Source organism: Zalophus californianus, chromosome 5, assembly GCF_009762305.2.
Source record: "Zalophus californianus isolate mZalCal1 chromosome 5, mZalCal1.pri.v2, whole genome shotgun sequence".
NCBI lineage: Eukaryota > Metazoa > Chordata > Mammalia > Carnivora > Otariidae > Zalophus > Zalophus californianus.
Window position 1 is genome coordinate 104,629,668 of NC_045599.1, and position 21,315 is coordinate 104,650,982.

Consider the following 21,315-nt stretch of genomic DNA (forward strand, 5'->3'; position numbering starts at 1 on the left):
AAATATCTAATGGACTGTGCTTCAAAGAAAATACAAGTGTGAACTTTTTGTGACCCAGGCATCTCGAGCTCCTCTGCAAAACTTCCACTTTCTTCTCCTACTTTCCTCTCAGCAAGGAGGCCTATGTCTCCCTCTCTTCGCCTCCAAATCCCCGCAGGCCTCAGTTTCTTCCTTTTGAGTTTGCACTACTGAAGAGATACTTTTTTTTTAAGATTTTATTTATTTATTTGACACACACAGAGAGAGACAGCGAGAGAGGGAACACAAGCAGGGGGAGTGGGAGAGGGAGAAGCAGGCTTCCAGCTGAGCAGGGAGCCCGATATGGGGCTCGATCCTTGGACCCTGGGATCATGACCTGAGCCGAAGGCAGACGCTTAACGACTGAGCCACCCAGGCGCCCCGAGATACTAATTTCTAAACAGCGGAATGCTCCCTTCTCGCATCCTGGAGCCTCCTTCCGCAGCAGGAGCGAGGGCCCTTCGCTGATCAGACTCCAAGCAAGAAGGTTGGAGGACTGTGGGGGAAGGGCCAAGGGTGGGGTATGGGTCGCGCCCCAGGACAGCCTCGGATTGGGAGAGCCTTTCCGGCTGTGTCTCCAACTGTATTCTTCCAGCTCAGAGTAATTTTAGTTTTTAGATGTCGTTGGTCATGCCAAGGCCATATGGTCTTCCTCTATGAAAGTGCATCCGCAGGTGTACAGATTTCTGCCCTCTGATGGGTGTCGCAGGCATCCCCGGAAAGTCTTGTTTAGTCTATATCAAGTAGGCGACTCTGCAGGCGCCGGAGCTCTAAGACCTCGGCTAGGACTGGGAGAAGCGGCTGACTGGAGGTCACATAGCAAGCGCGGCAGAGCCAGGGCTGGAGTTAGCACCACGCTCGCCCGCCGGGTCTGGAACTGCCGGGAAAGACGCGTGTCGGTATCTGGCCCCGGGGATGCGCATCCAGCCCACGCATTAGAACTTTTCAGAACCCTTTCCCCCTCCTCTCTCCCTTCTATTGCCTGCCGTCGGACGCAACTTGCGCCCATGCTCCTTTGTCAGCCGGGATGCCCAGGGGCTCGAGAGCCCTGTGCGGAAGGCGGGGTAGCAAGGCAAACTCCAGAGATAAATGCGCCGCGGCTGGGTGGGTGGTTTGTACCTTACGCGAGGGACGCCGACGGGAAATTTGGGCTGGGCGATTTTATTCGCAGTAAGGCGGGGGACAGGTTGTTTCATTTCAATCACAAGCCGTCAGTTTCCTCACCTGTAAAAAGGGGAGCAATCTTACCTGCCTTCTTTGTCTTGTGGGAATTCAGTGAGTTTATGCCCGTAAAGCCTTCAACAAATGGTATCTATTATTGTCTGGGGACCGCCCCAGGGGAAACCCAAGCGAGTCCGCAGGCTCGATCCGGGAAAGGTTTGTTTAAGCTTCTTGCCCCAAGCTCTTGTCCTAGCTGTCTGTGGGTGTCTTCGTCCCTCTCTAGGCCTCAGTTTCCCTGCCTGTACTATGGGGAGACGCGCGTTCCCAGGGACTGGAAATGTCAGACTGGGCGAGCAAACCCGGCCGCCTCTGCAGCACTGGTGTGTGTGTGTGTGTGTGTGTGTGTGTGTGTGTGTGTGTGTGTGTGTGTGTGTGTGTGTGTGTGTGTCTGAAAGAGGCATCAGGGTCGGAAGGAATGTCCCCCTTCCCTTTACCGCTTGCCAGAGAAGCCTGAGAGCAAGGAGGTAGGACAGACGGATTTCCGGGGGGCACCGTGGCCTGCTGCTCTTACACGTTCTCCGAGGGCAGCAGGTAAAGGTCTTAGAGGGGCAGCGGCAGGGTTTCGCGCGCGGGTGGCGGGGCAGCTCCCACCGGCGTCTGGGCGCGGCTCAGGAGCCCGGGCAAGCTGCGCCCCGCTCGGGGCCTCACTCCCCCAGCGCCCCGCGCCTTCTCCTCCTGCGGGCGGCGCTTTGGCCCCTGCCCAGCCCGGCTGCGACTTCGGGCCGCCAGACGACGCCTTCGGAGCTGCCGCCTGCGAAGGGACTTGGAGCCTTTGGCCTTCATCGCCCCATCTTTCCCTTTCCCGTCTTCCTGGCACCGAAGGAGGCGTCTTTTCTTCAGTCTCGCTCTCAAGGGTCTCTGACTAGCCGCCAAAGGAAGGGGGCATTTCCCCGGGCAGGCGGCCCTTCTGGGGGCGCGTCTTCCGAAGGGAAACGTAGACGGAGGGAATTTTCTAAGTGACAAGTCCCAAGTCTGGCCTCCTGGGGGCGGACGAGCCGAGAAGATTCTCTCTTTCCCCGGGACGTCCCGCTAGTTCTGGTTCGGCTGTATTAATCTCGTTTCTGCTCTTTTTTGGGCGGTATGAGGGACATGTGTGTTCCCACCTGCGCCTCCCGGAAGTTATGAGGCAACTGATGCCCTTCGGGAAAGGGAAATGATTTCCCTGTGACTTAAGGGGGTCGGGATAGCCAAGAGTGAGAAGGTTTCAAAGTTCGGGGTGGAGGGTGGTCTTGCTCACCGGGTCTGAGCTTCCTCCAACGCTAGGAGACCCTGAGGCCTGGTGAGCCCCGACTACTGTTTGGAGCACTGAAGAGGGAGGGAGCGGACGCTAACCCTCACTTCGGAAGAAACTCCGAGAAGCTCAGCGGGACACTTAACTCAAGGGGAAATATCAATCCTTTCCAATTGCTTCATCCACATACAAATGCATCTTGCTGTATATTTTTCTTATGCATAGGTTTCCCCCCCCCTCACTTTTTTCCTCCCCAATTCTGCAGGTCTGGACAAGGCCTGGAAATCTGCATTACCCCCTGGATTAGGCTGATGAGGGGGATTTGGGGATTACTGTTATAAACCACCCTAAAGTCATATCACACATATTCTATAAAGCCTAGGCAATGCTATACATACAGTATTTTTCTTCACAGGAGAAGTGACTATAATATTAAAAAGATGAAGTTGGTCTCAGTACAACTTTACAGTACCCCTCCACACACATGCTTGGCCTTCTGGAGGTGATGCTAACCCCACATGAGGGAAGATTGACAAGTGTTTAAGGAATTTTTCAAAGTTTAAAAATTGCAACTGTTAGTTCAATATTCACCAGAGGAAATCCACAAAAACTTACTACTCTGCTGGCCTAGGTGTTGTTCCCAGTTTTCCTTCACCCTTTCTGTCTCTTTTCTACCTTCTCTTTAGCTTCCTTCCCACTGAAACATTTATTACTGGGTGAGAAAGCCAGGTTGAAAGCACTAGGACATCCAGAAGAAAAGCTATGAATACACTCTGCTTGATTAAAAGAAAGTCACTCACCATTCCAGGTGAGGTTTCTGCTGCTTCTGCACAGCCAAAGGGAATTAGTCTTATCAAAATATTCCTGCCCTCTTTTGTTTTTCCTCCTTCAGTGACCTGGCAGATGTGGAGATTGCCTCCCTCTTATCTAGTTTCTGGAGATTACCTACATTGGGGCAGGAATTGGGCTGCTGAAGTCTTCTTTCTCTGGGCCAATTTCCCTTTTGCAACAGGCAGCTCCAGGCCCCTCAAAAAACACAACATTTGCAGAGGGCTTCTTGATTCTGCCTGACCCCCTAGAAATCCATCTGTTGGGTGCTTCACACTGACCCTGGTCTTCAGAGTCGCTGTGTTCCTCCTTTCTCTGGCACCTTTGCTGCTTCCCTTTGGCAGTGATCTGATCCCCATCACAATGGGTGTTCCTCGTCACTGGAGTATGTACTTCACCAGACTCAACTTGGAGTCCTGAATATATTTCACTAGAGAGTAAAATGGTGGCTCAGACAATTAAGGAGAGGGAGGCTTGAGTCTTTTACTATGGCTATCTGGGACTCATTTATAGAAGGGTAGCCTCTGCCTCCTGGTCCCCCTTGCTTGAAGGATCCCCTTAGAGAAGGCGGGGGATGGTCCAGGCAGGGGAAGGGATTGGCTCTAGGGACACGTTGGGCCTTGGAGGTTAAGCTTGGAGTTTCAGGAAGTTTTCAGCAGGTTCAGTTTCAATTATGCATTTAAATTCTATAGAGATGGAGAAGGTCCAACTCCCCCTTTCCTCTCCCCACACACCTATAATCCCTCCAATCTCCCCACCAACATAACCATCCTGAACACGTGCTGTGTGCCAGGAACTCTGCTAGATGCTATGGGGATCCTGATGGTTCAGACAGATCTCTTCAGGAGTGTCTTGGTGGAGATCGAATTAATTATAAATTATTACCAGGGACAAAGTACTCAGCACATTAGTGGTCCAGATTAAATGGTATGGGAGCTGGACAGGATTAATGCACAGAGATAAAGTAGTGTTTGAGGACAGTGGCCATGTATTCACAAGCCTGAGACAGTCCCCCCCCCCCCAGTTTAGGAATCAGGAAGTGGCTCTCACTTTCCTGCTCTGCCAAGAGCACAAAGCGTAATTCTTGCCTGTCTCCATCCATTCAACATGGGCATGTGTACTGTTCCGTCACTGACCCCATGAGCTTCCTAAATCAAAGGGCCAAGAAAGGCCAGCAGAAAGGGGACCTGGACTTCTGGCAGAGAATTTCCCCTAAGGAGTCCTTGGCAGATTTGGCTGCAGTCAGGGAGTTCCTTTGAGGGCAATGAAACAGTTCACCATGTGCTTATTAGAGGTTACAACCTGCTAAAAAATGATGGGGCACATTACCCAGAAACTTCCAGCTATTTTCTTTGCCAGCCATAAGCATATATAAAGAAAGGTCTGAAATAGTAGACCATTTCTCTCTCCCTCTCTCCTACCCCCATCCCCCACCTTCTTAACTCACTCTCACTTTCTGGACAGCTGATAGGAGCAGAAGTTGGGGAGGGTTTGTTCAAGTCCCCATTGTAACAGAAAGAATGAGGAAGAGAGAAATCCTACATCAAATAACAAACTAATCAGAGACGTTGTTGCTTTGGTAGTCACTCTAAAGAAAAAAACACTTTGGCGCAGGGGTGAGGGGTTGGGAATTGAATCTGAATAAATTTTAAAATGCATCCCGATCTAACTCCGTGACAGCATTCAGTCCACCGTCCACATATCCCGCGGATTACTCGAGATAGGTGAGCTTGTTGAGGATAGTGCCTAACACCGGCGGTCTTGAGACTAGCGTCTGAGCGAGAACTATTTCAGAAGCCAGACTACGGGCAGAGTCCGGATCTCCCTACTCCCTGGAGGACCCACAGAGCCTCGCTTGCCGAGGCCCAGGATTCACCCACCTCTCCGGCGTGGAGAAAAGTACCCTCCGCGATCTCCCGCCCCACCCTCGAGCACCCATTTTTCCACCCCACCACCCCCTCCTCAAAGCGAAGAGGTGGGCACCTGGGACGCGCGTCCTGCTTTTTCTGCCCGGACTCTCCCGTCTCCTCCACTTTTGCCCCCGACGTCCCAGAACAGCGGAGCAGGACGCAGCATCAGCCCTGGGAGGGCGCAGCCAGTGCACCGCGAGCGCGCTCAGGGCGTGGCGAGGATGCTAAATGGACCGCAACGACCAGGATGCAGACCCCAGCTCAAATCCCTGAGAAAAATATCGCCCTTCCCTTCCGTCTGTTCCCCTCTCCAGCCCGGCTCTGCCCAGCTCAGCCCAGCTCTTCCCCAGCATAGACGCCGGTGTTCAGCGATCCTTCGCTCGCCACTTTGCGAGGAACTTTGGCTAGCTCCCCTGCGCCACCCGGAGAGGGATGTTAATGAGGGAGCGTGGCCCAGCGCTGCGAGCCAGCAGGCTCCTTGAGCCGCGATTGGCTGCAGCGAGGCGGAAGGATGACGTTATGCAAATGAAGGGGCAGGCCTGTGAGGCGTGAGCTCCGCCTCCTCCCTTTGGGGTTAGTGTGCCTGTGTTTAGCTCTGGGGAGAGTCAAACTGGATTCCATAGGGAAAGCCTGCAAATCACTTCTATTTTAGCAAGGAGAAAACAGAATCTCCATCCAGCAGGGTCCACCCCTCTCTCTTTCTCCCTCTCCTCTCTCTCTTTCTCTCTCTCTCTCTGTCCTTCCCTCCCCCCCTTCCTCTTTCCCTCTCTCCCCCCCTTCCCCCCACCCCACTCTCCCTCTCTGGTGTATCTGTCTACGGCAACCAGCGTCCTCCTCATCTATACGCACTGAAAGGAAAGAAACATCTTTGGTTGGGAGAGAAGGAGGAAAAAAAAAAAGAGAGAGAGGAAAAAACTTGCCTGGTTGTGGAAAATGACACTTGAAGTAGCAAAGCCGGCAGCGCGAGTTGAGTCTATTGTTTCTTAAATTGCCATCAGGGCTTTTTTTTTTTCTTCCTGCTTCTTCAAGTGAAGGGTACCTCTACAAAAGGAAACTCCAGCCCCTCCTGTCCTCCACCGGCCTGTGATCATTAAAAAAAAAAAAAAAAAAAAAAAGCAAAAAAAAAAAAGCAAAAAAAAAGCACCCAAACCAAAAATTAACCAACCAAACAACCCCCAACAGCCAAGCATACATCTCTATTTTTTTATTTTGGTCTTTTCGTTGGATTTTCCCTTCTTTTTTTTTCTCTCCTTTTTTTTCGGGTTATCGCTCAGTTTTGAGCGAAGGTTTACATTTTTTAAAAATTTGCTTTCCAGCCCGCCTTGATCTTCTAGCACGAGTTCATCGTCTCAAAAAAAAAAAAAAAATCTGTGGCTGGCGTTTTTCTTTCCTTTTTTTTTTTTTTCAATATTTTCAAGGGGGAGGAGATTTTCCACAAGAAAAGGTTGTTTTCATGTTTGGGATTCAGGAAAGCATCCAACGGAGTGGAAGCAGCATGAAGGAAGAGCCGCTGGGCAGCGGCATGAACGCGGTGCGGACGTGGATGCAGGGCGCCGGGGTGCTGGACGCCAACACGGCGGCGCAGAGGTGGGTACCGCTCGGGGACCGCGGCCGGGGAGGCGAGCCGCAAGCAGAAGAGCGGGGAAGCGGTGGCGGCGGCCGCTGCGGGGCTGGGCCGCGCTCGAGAGTCCGCCGCTCCGCTCTGCTCGCCTCCGGGGCTCCGCGCTCCCCGGCCGCGCTGCCTTGGTCGCTTGCGGCCGGAGAGAGCCGGGAGCTGCTTGCGAAGAGCCCACGCTTTGCCGGCACTTTCCCCCTGCTTCGCCTGTGACTGTTTTCATTTCATTTTAAGCCAGAAGAGGCGTCTCACCAGCACGATGTTGGATATCTGTGTTTTTATGTGATTGCTCTTTCTTTCCCGGCTGGCTGCCTTCTCTTTCTTTTTCTTACTTTCCTTCCTTACTTTTCTTTTCTTTTTTCTTTCTTTTCTTTCTCACTTCTCTTTCCTTCCTTCCTTTCCTTCCTTTTTTCTTTCTTTCTTCCCTCCTTTCTAAACTTTTTTCCTTCTCTTCTTTTCCTCCCTTCCTCTTCTTTTCCTCCCTTCCTCTTCTTTCTTTCCTTCCTTCCTCCTCTTTCCTTCCTTTTTTCCTTTCTTCCTCCTTCTTTCCTTCCTTTCCTTTTCTCTTTTCCTTTCCTTCCTTCCTTCTCTTCCCTCTTTCCATCCTCCCTTTCTTCATTCTTTCCTTCCCCTTCTTTCTTCACTCCTCCCTCCTCTCTTCGCCTTCCCTTACCTCCTTTCTCTCTTCTTTTCTCTCTCCATATCTCCCCAGAACCTTCTCTTAATTCTTTAGTCTGGTTCTCCGTCCCCCTCTTTCTAGCTTTCAGTTTTTCTCAGTTCACCGGTAGAACAGCAACTCCCAACTTTAATTCTGACATCTCCTAAAAGTCTTCCCCACCCTCTGTCACCATGGTCCCTTACAGCCCCTCTCCCACTCAGTTCCTGAGATGCTGGACTGTGTGGTCTGGAGGCACTGCCCTTGGAGATTGACGTGCGGGAACTTTTCTGGGCGTTCTTATCACACTTTCCGGGGACTCCTGGTCCCAAGTGAGAAATGGTCTTTTTTTTTCCAGACCACCAGCTGGGCTTGGGGGAGTAGGAGATCTGACGGCCCCTAGCCCTATCGGACTCCGAGAGGGCGGAAGGGGAAAAAGGAAGATGACTAATTACCTCATCCTCATCTTCTCCGGGCAGGGGACAAGTGCCTGCAACCCTGTTCCCATCCCCGCTGAGTACAAGGATGGGGGTGGTTAGTAGTGAGAGTGAATTGGGTAACTGGGTTGGGAAGCGAAAGAGTGTGTGTATGTGTGCGTGTGCGTGTGTGTGAGCGCGCCCTTGTGTTGGGCAGGTCGGGTTGTTAGTGGCCTCCCGGCGCCCCTGGCACCCGAGCCTCCAGTTCCCCCGCGGGCGCGCTCAGTCGGCGCCCCTGGTCCATAGGATTTCTGGAATTGAGTGTGAGGATTTCTGTGGAGCAGCGAAACTTTGTCAGGACTGGTCTTTTAAAAACACCCCCAGTTCCCTGTTCCACAGCGACCACCCCTGACAGCTCTGAGTCCCCCACCCTCAGATCCTTTTTTTCACTTGCTTTATTTGGGGAGGGGGCATGCGGTTTCCCGAGACCTAGCGTCCGCGCTTGGCGGGGGCACTTGAGGTTTCCTGGAGGATGGCTTCGGCTTCAAGAAGCTGAGCCTGTTCCCCATCCATCCTCACCTGCCCTCTAAGCTGAGGTGGGAGATTCGTGGGGGTGGCGGGGACCAGTTCCCATGCTCCCCTCCCTCCCAAGTTATAAACGACCAGCTGTATTCCGCGAACGCGGGTTCACCGCATCCACCTCCACTTTTCTTCCTTCCCACGCAGCGCGTGTCGGGTCGGAGTAAATGCTTGCGGGGTTTTATCTCCTGCGCAAAACCCAAACAAAACTTCCCGGGCTCTTCCGCGAGTTCGGGGGGCGCGCCCTGTGCTCAGCGGGAGGATTGGACACGCGAGAGCACGCATGTCCCGCCGCCGGGTGGGCCCGGGGCGCCGGAGGGGGAGTGTAGGGCGCCCACTGGGTGTCCTGGGGGGGTAGAGGAGGTTGATGTTTGAGGGTTCTCGCGTGTGTAAGGGGTGACAAAGGGTCGCGCGTCGGTGTCCCGCTTAGCCGTCTAACTCTGCGTCTTTGGCCACAGCGGGGTGGGTCTGGCCCGGGCTCACTTTGAGAAGCAGCCGCCTTCCAATCTGCGGAAATCCAACTTCTTCCACTTCGTCCTGGCCCTCTACGACAGACAGGGCCAGCCCGTGGAGATCGAGAGGACAGCCTTTGTGGGGTTCGTGGAGAAGGAAAAAGTAAGTGGGCGCAGCGCCGCTGCCCCTCGCCCCCGACCGGGGAGCAGGCCCAGCCGCTTCGCGAGGCGCGCTCCTCGGCGAGGGCAAAGCATCCATAACACACTCCTGAGCGGGGTCCCCCAAGCCACTTCCCGTCCTGGGCGAACCCGGGCTCCTCATCCTTGAGGTTCTGCTCCAAAAAAGTTCGCGTGGAGCCCCAGAGCTGGAGAGAGGCGAGCCCGGCTTCGCACTCCGGAGTCAAGGGCGACTGGGATGAACCCGCCCTCAACCGCGCGACCACGCGCGGCTCCTGCCTCTGCTGGCCCAGGCCCGAGCCCCCAGGCCCCGCGGAATTTTCTGGAAGGGAAGAGGGAGCATTAAGGGTCGGGTGAGGGCGGGCAGAGGGATCACAGTTGGCCGCAATTTCTGCTGCTCCCGGGCCTGTCCGGTTTCCGGACGGGGGTCCCGTCTTCGGGAAAGTTGCCTCGAAGTCGGTCCACTCGCTCACGCCGACCTCTTTCCTGCGTCTCTTGTTGTGTCTTTGCGTCCTGCTGCAACCCAGGAAGCCAACAGCGAAAAGACCAATAACGGGATTCACTACCGGCTTCAGCTCCTCTACAGCAATGGTGAGGCTCCGATCGGGTCCGCGCCGGCGCCCCGGGGCCCTGGGTGAGGCAGGGTGCGCGGGAAGATGCAGGTGGACCAGAGCCCTGAGCACGCAGAGTCGTCCACCGTCCTCGGGGTAACCCGGCCTCTCCTAAGTTTCGCCTGAGGAGGTTTCACCTGAGGAGGCCCGGAGTAGCCGGAAGGCGGCCGTAGTGGGCTGGAGCACACCTGGGACCAGGTGTGGAGCCCCGGCCCTCGCAGGGCCACTTTCTTTCTTCCTCCCATTCCGAAGGCCTTTTTTCGTGGCTCAGCCCCCACTCCAGGCCCTAAGTCCTTCTGGCTCAGGGTGCTAGAGCGGTCGTGGCCTTGCTGGGTCCCAGAGAGCGCGCGGAGGGGTTCCCTCCGAGAAAAGGGAGAGAAGCCAGGTGGGGGTCCTGCCACATTCTCAGCTGCCGTGCTTGGGGACTGGCCCCTCTCTGGGCACTGGGGAGAGTGCGGGTGGTGGTGTCCTGTCTGTGCTTCTTCGGGACTGTAGGCATTGCATACGCCTTGGAGCCCCATTCTTTGTTTGTTTGTTTGTTTTGTTTTGCGGCAGATCCTCTCTCACTTACTTTTCCTTCGTTCCCCTATTCCCCTCCCTTCCTCCCCAGGGATAAGGACGGAGCAAGATTTCTACGTGCGCCTCATTGACTCCATGACAAAACAAGTAAGTTTCTTAATTTCGCGCCGCGGGGTGACTCTAGGGCCTCGAAATTTGGGGGAGTCAAGAAGCTGGCTACTCCTTAGCGCGGGGTCTGGGACTCGAACTCTCAACACCAGGGCGGACCTGAGACCTCACTCTCAGCGCAGCCTTCCAAGCGCGGGGACACACACTAGCGCCCACCGCGTGCGGAAGATGGCTCGAAGGCTCTTTCCTACCAAGGGAGACGCAGGCCTTGTGCATTAAGACTCCAGGGTGCTGAGTGGGGAGAGTAAGTGCTGAACTTCCTTTGACCCGGCCGAGGAAACCCAGGGGGCGCAAAAGGTGCCCAGGGACCGTGGCGTAGAGTGGGCTGAACTTGTGAAACCCGAACCCTCCGGGCCACTCCTGGGAGGTAGAGGGTAGGGAAGGGTGGGGGGTGGGGGGTGGAGGGCTAGGTATCTTACTCAGGAATGGAGAGATGAGCTGAGAGCGCAGATGACCCACTCCACAGATTTTTTTTCAAAAGGAGGTGGTGGTGGTAGTATTAAGAGGGAGCGACAATTGTTAGAGGATATTTTGCAAAAATCCTCCTGCTTTTGCCTCCAAGTTTGGCAAGAAGCCAGGCAGCATGAGTGAGCTTGTGGTCTTAAAGGTACATGGACGGCATTTTCTACAACTCCCCAACACGCGGGTGTCAAGCAGCGTACATTAAGGTTGAGTTATGGTTTAAAAGATACAATTATGAGCCGAGTCAGAAAAGAGGCCTGACGTTTTAATGAGGCACAGGAGTCTTTTATTTTTTTTTAATTTTAAGAAAAAGTTTAGTTTCAGAATTAAGTAGCTGTTTAGGTAGTTGGAACACTTAGTAACAAAAAAGAAGCCAGCTTTATTGGGTGGGGGGAAAGAAATTAGAAGAAAGAGCAAACTTATGCATTGTGTACTAACCACCAATTTAGTAAGAGGAATAAAACTTATTTGCTTGATTACAATTTTAAGATAGTTCCTTTAAAATAAGGAGGGTGATCGTCTTTCATAGATACTGACTTGGAAGTTTTCAAATTAGAGTATACATGAATATTTAAAAATTATTTTTAGATAAACATGGCTTAAATATGTTCTACAAAATGCACATTCATAAGTTGTTAGACGTTTTAAAATCTATTCAGTAAGAACCTTCCAATAATAGCTAATTTTGATTGTTAGTCTCATATTTCATTGTGAACCAAGTAGAAAACCTGAGGGTATGAAATGTAGTTTTAAAAATAATAAATAAATACCTACTGAAGTCTATTTCAAGTTATTTGCTTAAAATATTTGACTTTTTTGAAGATTTATTTCTTGGTTGATTGGTCAGAGTAAATTCACATTTATACTTTCAGTCTTGGTCTTATTTTCTTTATTACTCATTTTGATTATTACATAGGATAATTCCCTTTCATTTGGACACATTGTATTGTGTTAAAAAAATTTTTTCCCCTGCCATGCAGAAACACAAAAGCCTGATTTCAGTAACGTTATTTTTATTATATCAAAACAAAAATATCTTAAGTGGAGTTTTGTTTAAAAAAAATTGTCTTTGATACCCTAGATATCTTTTCCTGCCATTCTCATCAGAGGAAAGAAAAGAGGGAAGGGGGAGGGCGAAAGTATGAACTATAATACATATTCCGTATGTATTTATTAGAAATTGCTTTTTAAAAGATAAAAATCCCCCACAAACCAGTCTGTAAGCCCTGTATACTTGTGCAACATTGGCCACTTAAATATTAAATTATGGGCAGCACTATGAAACAAACAATTTTGAGGAGTGCAAAATTAGGACATGTTTGAAGTGATTAACTGCTTCCAAAACTTTTAGACCCCTTAAACAAAAAGTGCCACCAAGAACTGATTTTCCCATTATGAAATGAACTGACTTTACACAGTCTCATATGGTGGAGGAATAATTTTGATTTTTATAAAGCAATACATTCAAATATCATTTACTAACAAGGTCATAGAGCTTAAGAACAACTACAGCTTATGGCATTCTTTGACTGCATGGTATTATAAATTCTATCAGTTGGGGGTGGGGGACTAGAACAAGATACAGTTTATTTTTAATAATAACAGGTATGAGAAAGTCATTTGCCATGATGTGACATCTTACTGAAAGTTAAAATTATAAATGTATGCAATTATATATTTTGGTAGGGAGTGACATGAAAAAGGTTTAAATAACTATCTGAATTTATTCCAAAAATATCAAGAGAAAGGGATTTTTTTTTTGAGGCATACCTATTTGTTTTCATAATTGTCTGTGTAGGTTTCACTTTGAAAGGCAAACCCTGCCCATTATCTGTTTGTTTGTTTGTTGATTATGTGCTGTAAGAGTTTGGGAAGTAGGTTAGCTTCTTGTAGACACAGTTAATACAATAGTCTTCAGAAAGCAGATCAGTGTGAAGAAGCATAACTTTTCCTGGCTGTGACATAATTATTATACTTTAGTCTTAATGAGTAAAACAATGGATTCTCATCTAGCTTGAAATTATTCTATGATAATTAACTACCAAGTCTGATTTAAAATTTCTTAAATGTTTTATTTTTGTTAAATATGCAGTGACCCTGTCAATCAGAAGTAAGACTTGACATAAGCTGACTGATTAAATGTTACAATTTTTTTCCCCTGTGAAATTCTTCCAGATAGACTCAGGATTTTGATATTTAGAGTACAGAATGGGATAATTCCAGTGATGTGATGCATTCTAATCACATCCTAAATTTTGGAGGGAATACCTAGTCACAGTTCAAGTGTCTTCTCTTAGCTGCTTGTTTGTAACATTTTTCATATCAGAGAAGCAGCTTTATGGGTGTGATGTCTTATCTTTGACTCAGAAATTGGGGTTAAAACTCACAGGGAATCATTTTTATAATTCAAAGAGTACCAAGTCCAAAACTACTTGTGCACTCTACATTTTCATAGAATGTTCCTAACTTGGGTGGAGTTAGCAGCATTGAAATCAAACAGAAATGTACTCAATCAACCAAGATGTATTGATATGACACAGTATTTCACACCTTTTCAAAGTGTCTCATTACACTATTTTGGGTAATGACTCTTACTTTTGGACTGAACTAGGAAAGAGAAGTTTTATTACAAGTCAGTGTGTAAGGATCTGAGCCCCCTTATCCCTATGCCTCTCTCATAAAACACAAAGGATATGATGATATTTAAAAAATTCGTCCACCAACTAGAAAATGAGAGGCTTGCTTTTGGGAAGGGTTGTTGAAAACCAAGTTTAGCTGGACTAAAAATAGGTTGTTTTTGTGTCATTGCTGTTTTTGGTATTCCATTAGTGAGCATGCAGAAAGGCCTGTAGGATCCAGAAGTTTATGGCTGTTGCATTCAGAAACAACATCTACAGCCGATGCTCAAATGAACCCAGTGGGGGAGGTCTGATGTTTAATGTGCCTCATCTCAGACTTTCACGTAGTATTTGAAATATGATTACGTTATGTGATTGCTTTGGTGAGTTAACATTAAGTAGTTAAAAAAAAAAAAAGCCTTTAACTTATCTTCCCTCCTACCATCTTGCTTTAAAAAAAGTGACATTTTTATAATTCAAAGAGTACAAAATTCCATAAAGTTATCAAAAACAAAATACTCCTGCCCGCAGACAGAAGCTCTTTTTTGGAAAGGGGAAAATAACAGTCACATAATCCTTGTCATGTATGGGTTTGAAGGCAGGTGATGTGGTAAGGGGACCCTAAAAAGGTCCTAGCATAGTGGGTGGGAAGGCCAAAGTGCAATGATCAGAACCCTGTCTTCTTTCTCTTACAAGCTAATCTTCTTTATATATTTATTTTGATATTCCCGGTGCTTTAAGTTATTGATGCAAGCACATTTCTTCCTATTGATTGTTTCATTATATCCTGCCACAGCCACGTAGATTTGATTAACAACCCTTTCAGTTCATGGTTCTTCATTGGTAGATAAACACATTTTTAGTATATCAGTAAGTTCCAGAGGAATTCACTGTGGCCAGCAGGGAGGTTCTTTCATACATTTGGAGAAACAAACAAACAAAAAAGGCAAGTTTATAGTCAGGAGCCACATTTCAGCAGCTTTCGCTCTCCTTTGGTAACATGTCAAAAATGCAGGTGATTTAAATTTCCTTGCACATAGAGGAATGAAGAAGTTTGGAATTTTTATGCATGATCAGGACCTGTGTTTGGGAAAATGTAAACTCATCACAGTGGAAAATGTGTTGTTTGGAGTCTGGGGGTGAAAACAAAGCTGATGGTTTTGGAGAGATTGCCGGAGCCAGATGGCCTAGTACTTCCCCAGTCTGGCGGTCCAACTGCTCCCTCCTGGATAATATACAGCCATTTGTTCAGGGATATTTACGCTAGAGCTGTTTCCATGTGAATGTTTGAACAGCATTAAAAACGAACATATTAGTAGTGATGCATTTATCGAACACATATGACTACACCAATAGTCTGTTCTTCTGTCTTGACTTATATTGCTGAGAGGAATGAAGGAGTGTTTGGATGTTGGTGAATTGTTTATATAGTTGTTGAGCAAGAATGATTTGGTCTCAGTGAATAATTAAAGCATGTAAGCATTTGGAATCAAACTAATGGAAATAATGATAGCACCTACCTTGAAGCTCTTTTGTGACAATTAAATGAATTCATACATATAAGATGCTTAGAATAGTGACTGGCACATATTAAGTGCTTAATAAATTAGCTGCTTTTATTATTATTTTATTATTATTATTATTATTTTATTATTATTATTATTATTGTCATCATCATCCCATCGGGTTCACAAAGCCAGCTGTGTCTACTAATATAGATGTAAATGTAGTTATCGTATGAGTGAAATATCTCTTACTACTGTTAGAAAAAGAAATATAATGTGGGATTGTTAGAGTGATTCAGTTTTTATCTTAGTGCTTGAATAATATAAGGGAATTTATTTCTTTGAGACATTAAAAATGTAGTCTAAAGCTAACTGCTTTCGATACACATTCTCTTTTTATTCAGGGCTGTGATGTAACTGAACAGCATACTGAATATGATATCATTCCTTTGCAACTTTCCTAATTCAGTTCTGAAAACAGGTCTTCTTAGCTGCTAAGCTGAAATTACATCTTTATAATTTGTTCACCAGTAGCCCAGCTGCTAACTGAAGCAAAATAATTTTTTATTTTATCCCACTATTAATGTTGGATTGCTGTTTGACACAATTGTTTATGAAATGTCAGATTTGTAGTATTTTCTTTGGCACAGGTTAATTTTTAACTAGGGCTCCTTCACCTACTGGAAATTTCTGGGATCACATAAACTAGCACTTTTTTTTTTAATGACAAGCAATATAACTTGATGACCGAATGCAATGATTAATATTCTAGTACATTGATATTGTAGGTGTTCATATTATTTTTTGATTCATTCCAATTCTTGGTAATTTGCTATCAAAGGCTTGTTGACAGTCTGTATTTAGAGGACATTTTACTTCTGGTTGAAGGAGGTACTGTGTACATTCATGAACTTATTCTTGAAGGTGATAAATTAGGTTTGGCCTTTATTTTGTACATAGATAAAAGTAACATATTCTCAAGGTTACTGCTTTTACTTAAGTGGAATATTAGGAGTTTTTGTTAGTTATGGATAACCCATTTCTCTTTCCTTTCTCTTTCTTTCCCTCTTTTTTCTTTTCTTTTCTTTTTCCTTCCCTCCTTCCTTCCTTCCCTCCCTCCCTCCCTCCCTCCTTCCCTCCCTCCCTTCCTTCCTTCCTTCTTTCCTTCCTTCCAATGATGATGAAAAGTTTCCTATTGTTTGGTTGTAAACCAAAAAAGACTTCTAATGAAAACATTTGTTCCTAAAACCCTTTTGGATTTTGAAGAAACAAAGTCAAAACTATTTTCCTTGCCCTCTTTATTTTGGCATAGAACACAAAGAGTTAAAACTATTAGAAGAGTAAACAAAGAAAAGCCATGCTCAATTCTCTGTATTTCCTTTGGCATCCTATTGAAGTGTGATCTTGGTGCGTGTTCACTGTGTATTTTTCGTTTTTTCTGTGTGGTCTCTATCCATAGTAAGTTTCAATTAACTTTTAAGACTCAGTGATATTTTAGAAAAGCAGGGATGAACCACATTTTACAAGATGCCATCTAAAACAGTGGCCATCGAGGCAGATTTTCTCTATTGATTGATTTATTCCTTTTCAAAGACCGGTATAGGTGGATTTATATTTGGGCATTTGAAATGGATGGCATTTTATTCTCTCACAGTTAAACTTCAGGTACTGCTGTTGCATAAGGATATGCAAGTTTAAGAATTCCTATTTTTTTCCTCATTTTTGTTAGTTATAAAAAATTATTCTGGAAAAAACATTCAATCTGAAAATTAATGGAGTGTTAAAAATACTTTGATATTTTCTTTCTGCTTATGAGGAGAGGACATTGAGGAAAGGGTGGCTAGTATATCAGGAAACTAAATCTGCTCCACATAGGTCAAGTTTTGACAACTTCTTTATCAGTTTCACCAGGTTTTTAAAGTTGAGATGAAGTTAGGGCTGTTTATTCTTTTAGCTTTCTTCCTGCACAAGTATTCCTGCCACCTTCAGGGATTTACTTGCCATTGGCAGAATTAAGGCCAATATTGTTTTCTGCTTGATATTGTATTTTTATTTCCTTGGAAAACCCAAACTTGCTTTGCCATCAATTCATTTATTTAATAATATATTTTATATGTTTTCTCTCCCCCTCCTGTCCATGTCTGTAACAGGCCTCTGGTCCTTACTCCTGATAAACACATTGATTTACTTAAACCACTGTTGTCTGTGTCGCTCTCATAGCAGACTACCTTCCTCACAGTAAGCAGACACATGATTTACTATGGAGGATGAAAATAAGCCTTCTTCTTGGTGTTCCATTGTCTGGGCCCTAAACCAGCTGTCTATTAAAATGGTTTCACTTAAAAGAGTCAATGCTGTTTATATGCATCTGTGATCTCCCAGCTGATCCAGTCTCAGCGAGCTTTACTCACACCCCACAGAGGCACATATTTAAATTAGTAAGAAAAGCAGAAACTTCTAAGTTGCTATTAGAAGATCCCTTTCCTTTTAGGCTTAAAGTCTGGGTTTGCTGAACTGTGAACCCATCTTGACATATGTATGAAATGTAGACAGTAAAGAACTGATATGTGGCCATCAGTTATGTGTGTGTAAGCTGGAGGGAGACCTTGGTGACATTTTTAAAAAGCCTGTCTTATTGTGGACACTCTGTTTTAGAGATATTCAGCAAAATAAATTTATCATATTTTCCCAGTTTGGATCTCATTGGAATGTTGATTTCTTGGCCCATATCTTCTATGTGATACTGTGTGTGTGTGTGTGTGTGTGTGTGTGTGTGTGTGTGTTAAGAAGGCTTTTCAGTAACAAATACTGCATAGGTGAGGTTGGAAGTAGATCTGCCTGTGACTGAGGTCCACTCTATAACTGATTCTGTTACACTGAGGTTCTAGCTTACTATACTTCCAGGATTTTAGTTCTACTTCATAGGAGAGTGAAAAGACTCCCTGTTTTTCTTGCTTTTATTTCAGAAGTCATAGAAGTAGCCCTTCTTTCTCTGTGTTTATGTGCTAAAAAATACTGTTCTGTTGAGGCCTCAAAAAGAGGGAGAGCAGAAACTTTATGCTTCCACTCCTTTCTGGAATTCTTAACTATTTCTGAGCAAATCCAAACTCATGCTTTTATTTTTCTATGCTTGATTTAGAGAAGGATTCTCCAATTTGACTGCTGCCAGAGTGAAGTGGCAGTTTGGCATTTGGTAGAGATGTATCACGGAGGCCCTGGGCCTTCCACGAAAGATGTTCAGTCACTAAAGATAAAAACATGGGATCCCTGGGCATCCCTGGATCATCTACTGTTTGGGGGAGTTGTGAGCATATCTGCATTGCGGCATGACTTTCACTGAATATCATCACAGATCCACTGATTTTGGTGGAACCAGCAGCCACAAGAAAAATAATATCATCTAGAAAGAATCAAAGTGAGAAGGTCTGATGTAACTGATACACATTCCTCTTAAAAAAAAAAAAAAACACAATTTTTTTTTTTTTTACGGGAAGGAAAACCCTACCAATATCTTTGAATATATTTACCAAGTTACTTGTATTAGTTTAGCATGACAAAAAACTGAAGTTGAAACAGAGGTTATCAGTGATATTAAGAGAACATCCAAAACATGTAAAACATGTAGTGATAAATAGGATTTCACAAAAATGCATGCTTAGAATGTTTTAGCACCATATTTGAGACCTAATCAGTTATTTACAGTGTTTCTTTGATTTCAGCAGTGATTGCAATAAATAAAGCAGGCAGATATAATTTTCGGTTTTCAAAATATTTTCAATTTACTCAACACATTTTCTTGAATAAAGCAACTTCTTGGGTATTTGAAAAAGGTCTTTTAAGAATATAGGAAAGAATCATCAGTGTAGGCTAAAACTAGTGGATGAAAATTTTAGGGATAATATGATATTACTATAATGTAGATTATCTCTCCATAAGATAGTTATGAATTACATAAAGTGAAGTAGTAACTTTACAGTGGGGAAATCGGGCTGATGATCTCTGGTGGATGGCAGGCAGCACCTTAACCAAATGGTCTGAGTTTACTGCCAGTAATGGACCTAGTTGACAGTGTGATTTGATACACTGAGAAGAACTCAGAATCACATCTGTGGTATTCCAGCCCTGAAATGTATAACTTTAATCTAAGTCTGAGGAAACATCAGACAATCCCAAACTGAGGATATTCTGCAAAAGAACTGGCTTGTATTCTTTAACAATGTTAATGTCATGAACTACAGATTCAGAAATGTTCTGTATTAAAGGAGATATGACGACTGAATGCCATGATTGGTATTGGAGTTTTAAAATTTTTATTTATTTATTTATTATTTATTTATTTTGCTGTGAAGGACATTATTGGGTAATTGGTGAATTTCAATAAAGTCTGTAGATTAGATTATTATATTGTATAATCAGTGCTAATTTTCTAATTTGGATAATTGTCCTGTGGTTATGGGAGAGAATTCTTTGTTTTAAGGAAATATATGTTGAAGTATTTAGGGTATGTCGGCAATTTACTTATGAATGGTTCAGTAAAAAAATAGAAAAGAATAAGCAGATTTAGTAAAGTATAAACATTTGAGGAATCTTGTTAAAGAGTATCTTGTAATTCTTTGTATATTCTTGCAACTTTTCTGTAAGTCTAAAATTATGTCAAAATAAAACATTAAAAAATACAGGGTTATGGTAGGCTAACCATAAAAAAATGGTTTTGAGGGGCCAATGGTAGAGAAAGGTTTTCTCCTTATACCTTATATCATGTTTTTATTTGTTGCAACTTTTCTTCTATAATGGAATTAATTGTCATACCCAGAGCCTGCTCTAGGGTCTGTATACACTGTGTCGTAAGTTGTCTTGATCCTTTACAGGTTCTAAAAGTCCCAGGTTTATAAACAAAGCACATTAGAGCCAACTACAAGTTAGTTACTGCAGCATCTCTGTGTACTAAATAAGGATAGTCTCTGGTTAATTTAAATAGTTTTGTCGCCAAGAAATTGAGAGTTCTCTGAATGTGTGAAAGTAATTTTATTAATAATTTGAAGCTGTGTTTGTATTATGCAGTGATACAGTGTTAAGTTAGTTAAAATATATCCTGAGGTAGAGCATTGCTCTACCAATAGCTAGCTATGTTTTCCTTTGGCCCAGTATTAACGTGTAGATCTTCCAGGAAACTGCCATCTCAGGGAAACTTCAGGGTGATTTTAAGCAAAATGTTTGTATGCACATTACTGAAAACAGACAAAGACATATTGGCTGATGAAGTGGTTTGGAGTCCAAATTTTGGGAGTCAGATTTAATTCTTCTCAGTTTAGGGAGATAACTCTATGGCTTAAGCCCACACAGACGACGCGTATTACTGTTTGGGTGGGTGTACACCCTGGAGAGCACATGTTTTCAGCCTGTAGGCGGGAAGAAGGATTTTCCCTGATTGATGAATCATCTCAAAGAAGACACAGTGAACGGACTCATTAACCATACCCCCACTTGTTTTCTGCTACTCATCTCTAGAACACTAAATGTTGGGGCTGGAAGTAGTAAAATGAAGTGACAAATGCGTATTTAAAAGTCAGATCCACGTGCTTTTCTATATTTTAAATCACTAGCATCTGAATCTGCTAAACCTTCTGGGTTTTTCCTCCTCATTGATTAGATTCATCTTATTCTGAATGGAAAGGAGAATTATGGTTGTCTTGACAACAGAAGTTCATCTCACACACTGATCCGAAGCTGTGCATGATAATAATGTGGTTGACGGGACAGAGAGGAACATATACCCTCTACTTGATTTGGGTTGATCCTTAACAACATATCCTGAAGCAGTCAGCTCAGTGAGGCTTTGGGCTCCTGAAAGCTTATTAGCCCTCAGCAATATTGAAGTGGTCAAGTACTCAATTGCAATAGTTTGTTCTCTGGTACTTCGTTCCATTTTTAGCTCAAATCATGCCTTTGTTTACAGGCCATAGTGTATGAAGGCCAAGACAAGAACCCAGAAATGTGCCGAGTCTTGCTCACACACGAGATCATGTGCAGGTAAGAAATACCTTGTTTTCTCCCTCTAATTAACAAAGAGAAGATGAATTTGCATCTCAAATCCAGGTGAGCTCAGATCCATTTTTGGGTATATATTTATCTTGCTTCTATTAGATAATCTAAAAAGAACTATTCAACATGAGTATTTGGTAGTAAGGCATCACAGTCATCTCAGCAGTTCTTGATTATTTATTAGATTTCACCCTGAAAGACATACATTTCCATTTTGATATCACAATTTTAATGGGCACAAAACAGTGCCCTCCCCTTCTTCCGTTCAATCAAATAAAATACGATATA

The 21,315-nt window shown here is 44.9% G+C and overlaps 1 protein-coding gene and 1 long non-coding RNA gene across 6 annotated transcripts in view; one reads left to right on the forward strand and one right to left on the reverse strand.

Moving 5' to 3' along the window:
* Window positions 1–286: 286 nt before the first annotated feature.
* Window positions 287–5,409, reverse strand: LOC113929237. The gene is made up of 3 exons (XR_003522134.1): window positions 5,282–5,409; window positions 1,138–1,242; window positions 287–895 (listed from the first exon to the last, which is right to left on the reverse strand). It is a non-coding gene; the product is annotated as an uncharacterized LOC113929237 (long non-coding RNA).
* Window positions 5,410–6,607: 1,198 nt separating this feature from the next.
* EBF1 (EBF transcription factor 1) overlaps window positions 6,608–21,315 on the forward strand; it is a 391,542-nt gene continuing 376,834 nt past the window's right edge. For 3 of the 5 annotated variants that reach the window (XM_027605968.1, XM_027605970.1, XM_027605971.1), the window contains exons 1-5: window positions 6,626–6,795; window positions 8,932–9,088; window positions 9,630–9,693; window positions 10,324–10,379; window positions 20,942–21,015. In XM_027605968.1, coding sequence (XP_027461769.1) covers window positions 6,662–6,795; window positions 8,932–9,088; window positions 9,630–9,693; window positions 10,324–10,379; window positions 20,942–21,015 — 485 coding nt within the window. In that variant the 5' untranslated portion in view covers window positions 6,626–6,661. Of the gene's footprint in view, window positions 6,796–7,836; window positions 9,089–9,629; window positions 9,694–10,323; window positions 10,380–20,941; window positions 21,016–21,315 lie in introns of all 5 variants that reach the window. The other 2 variants (XM_027605969.1, XM_027605972.1) reach the window with 2 other exon arrangements.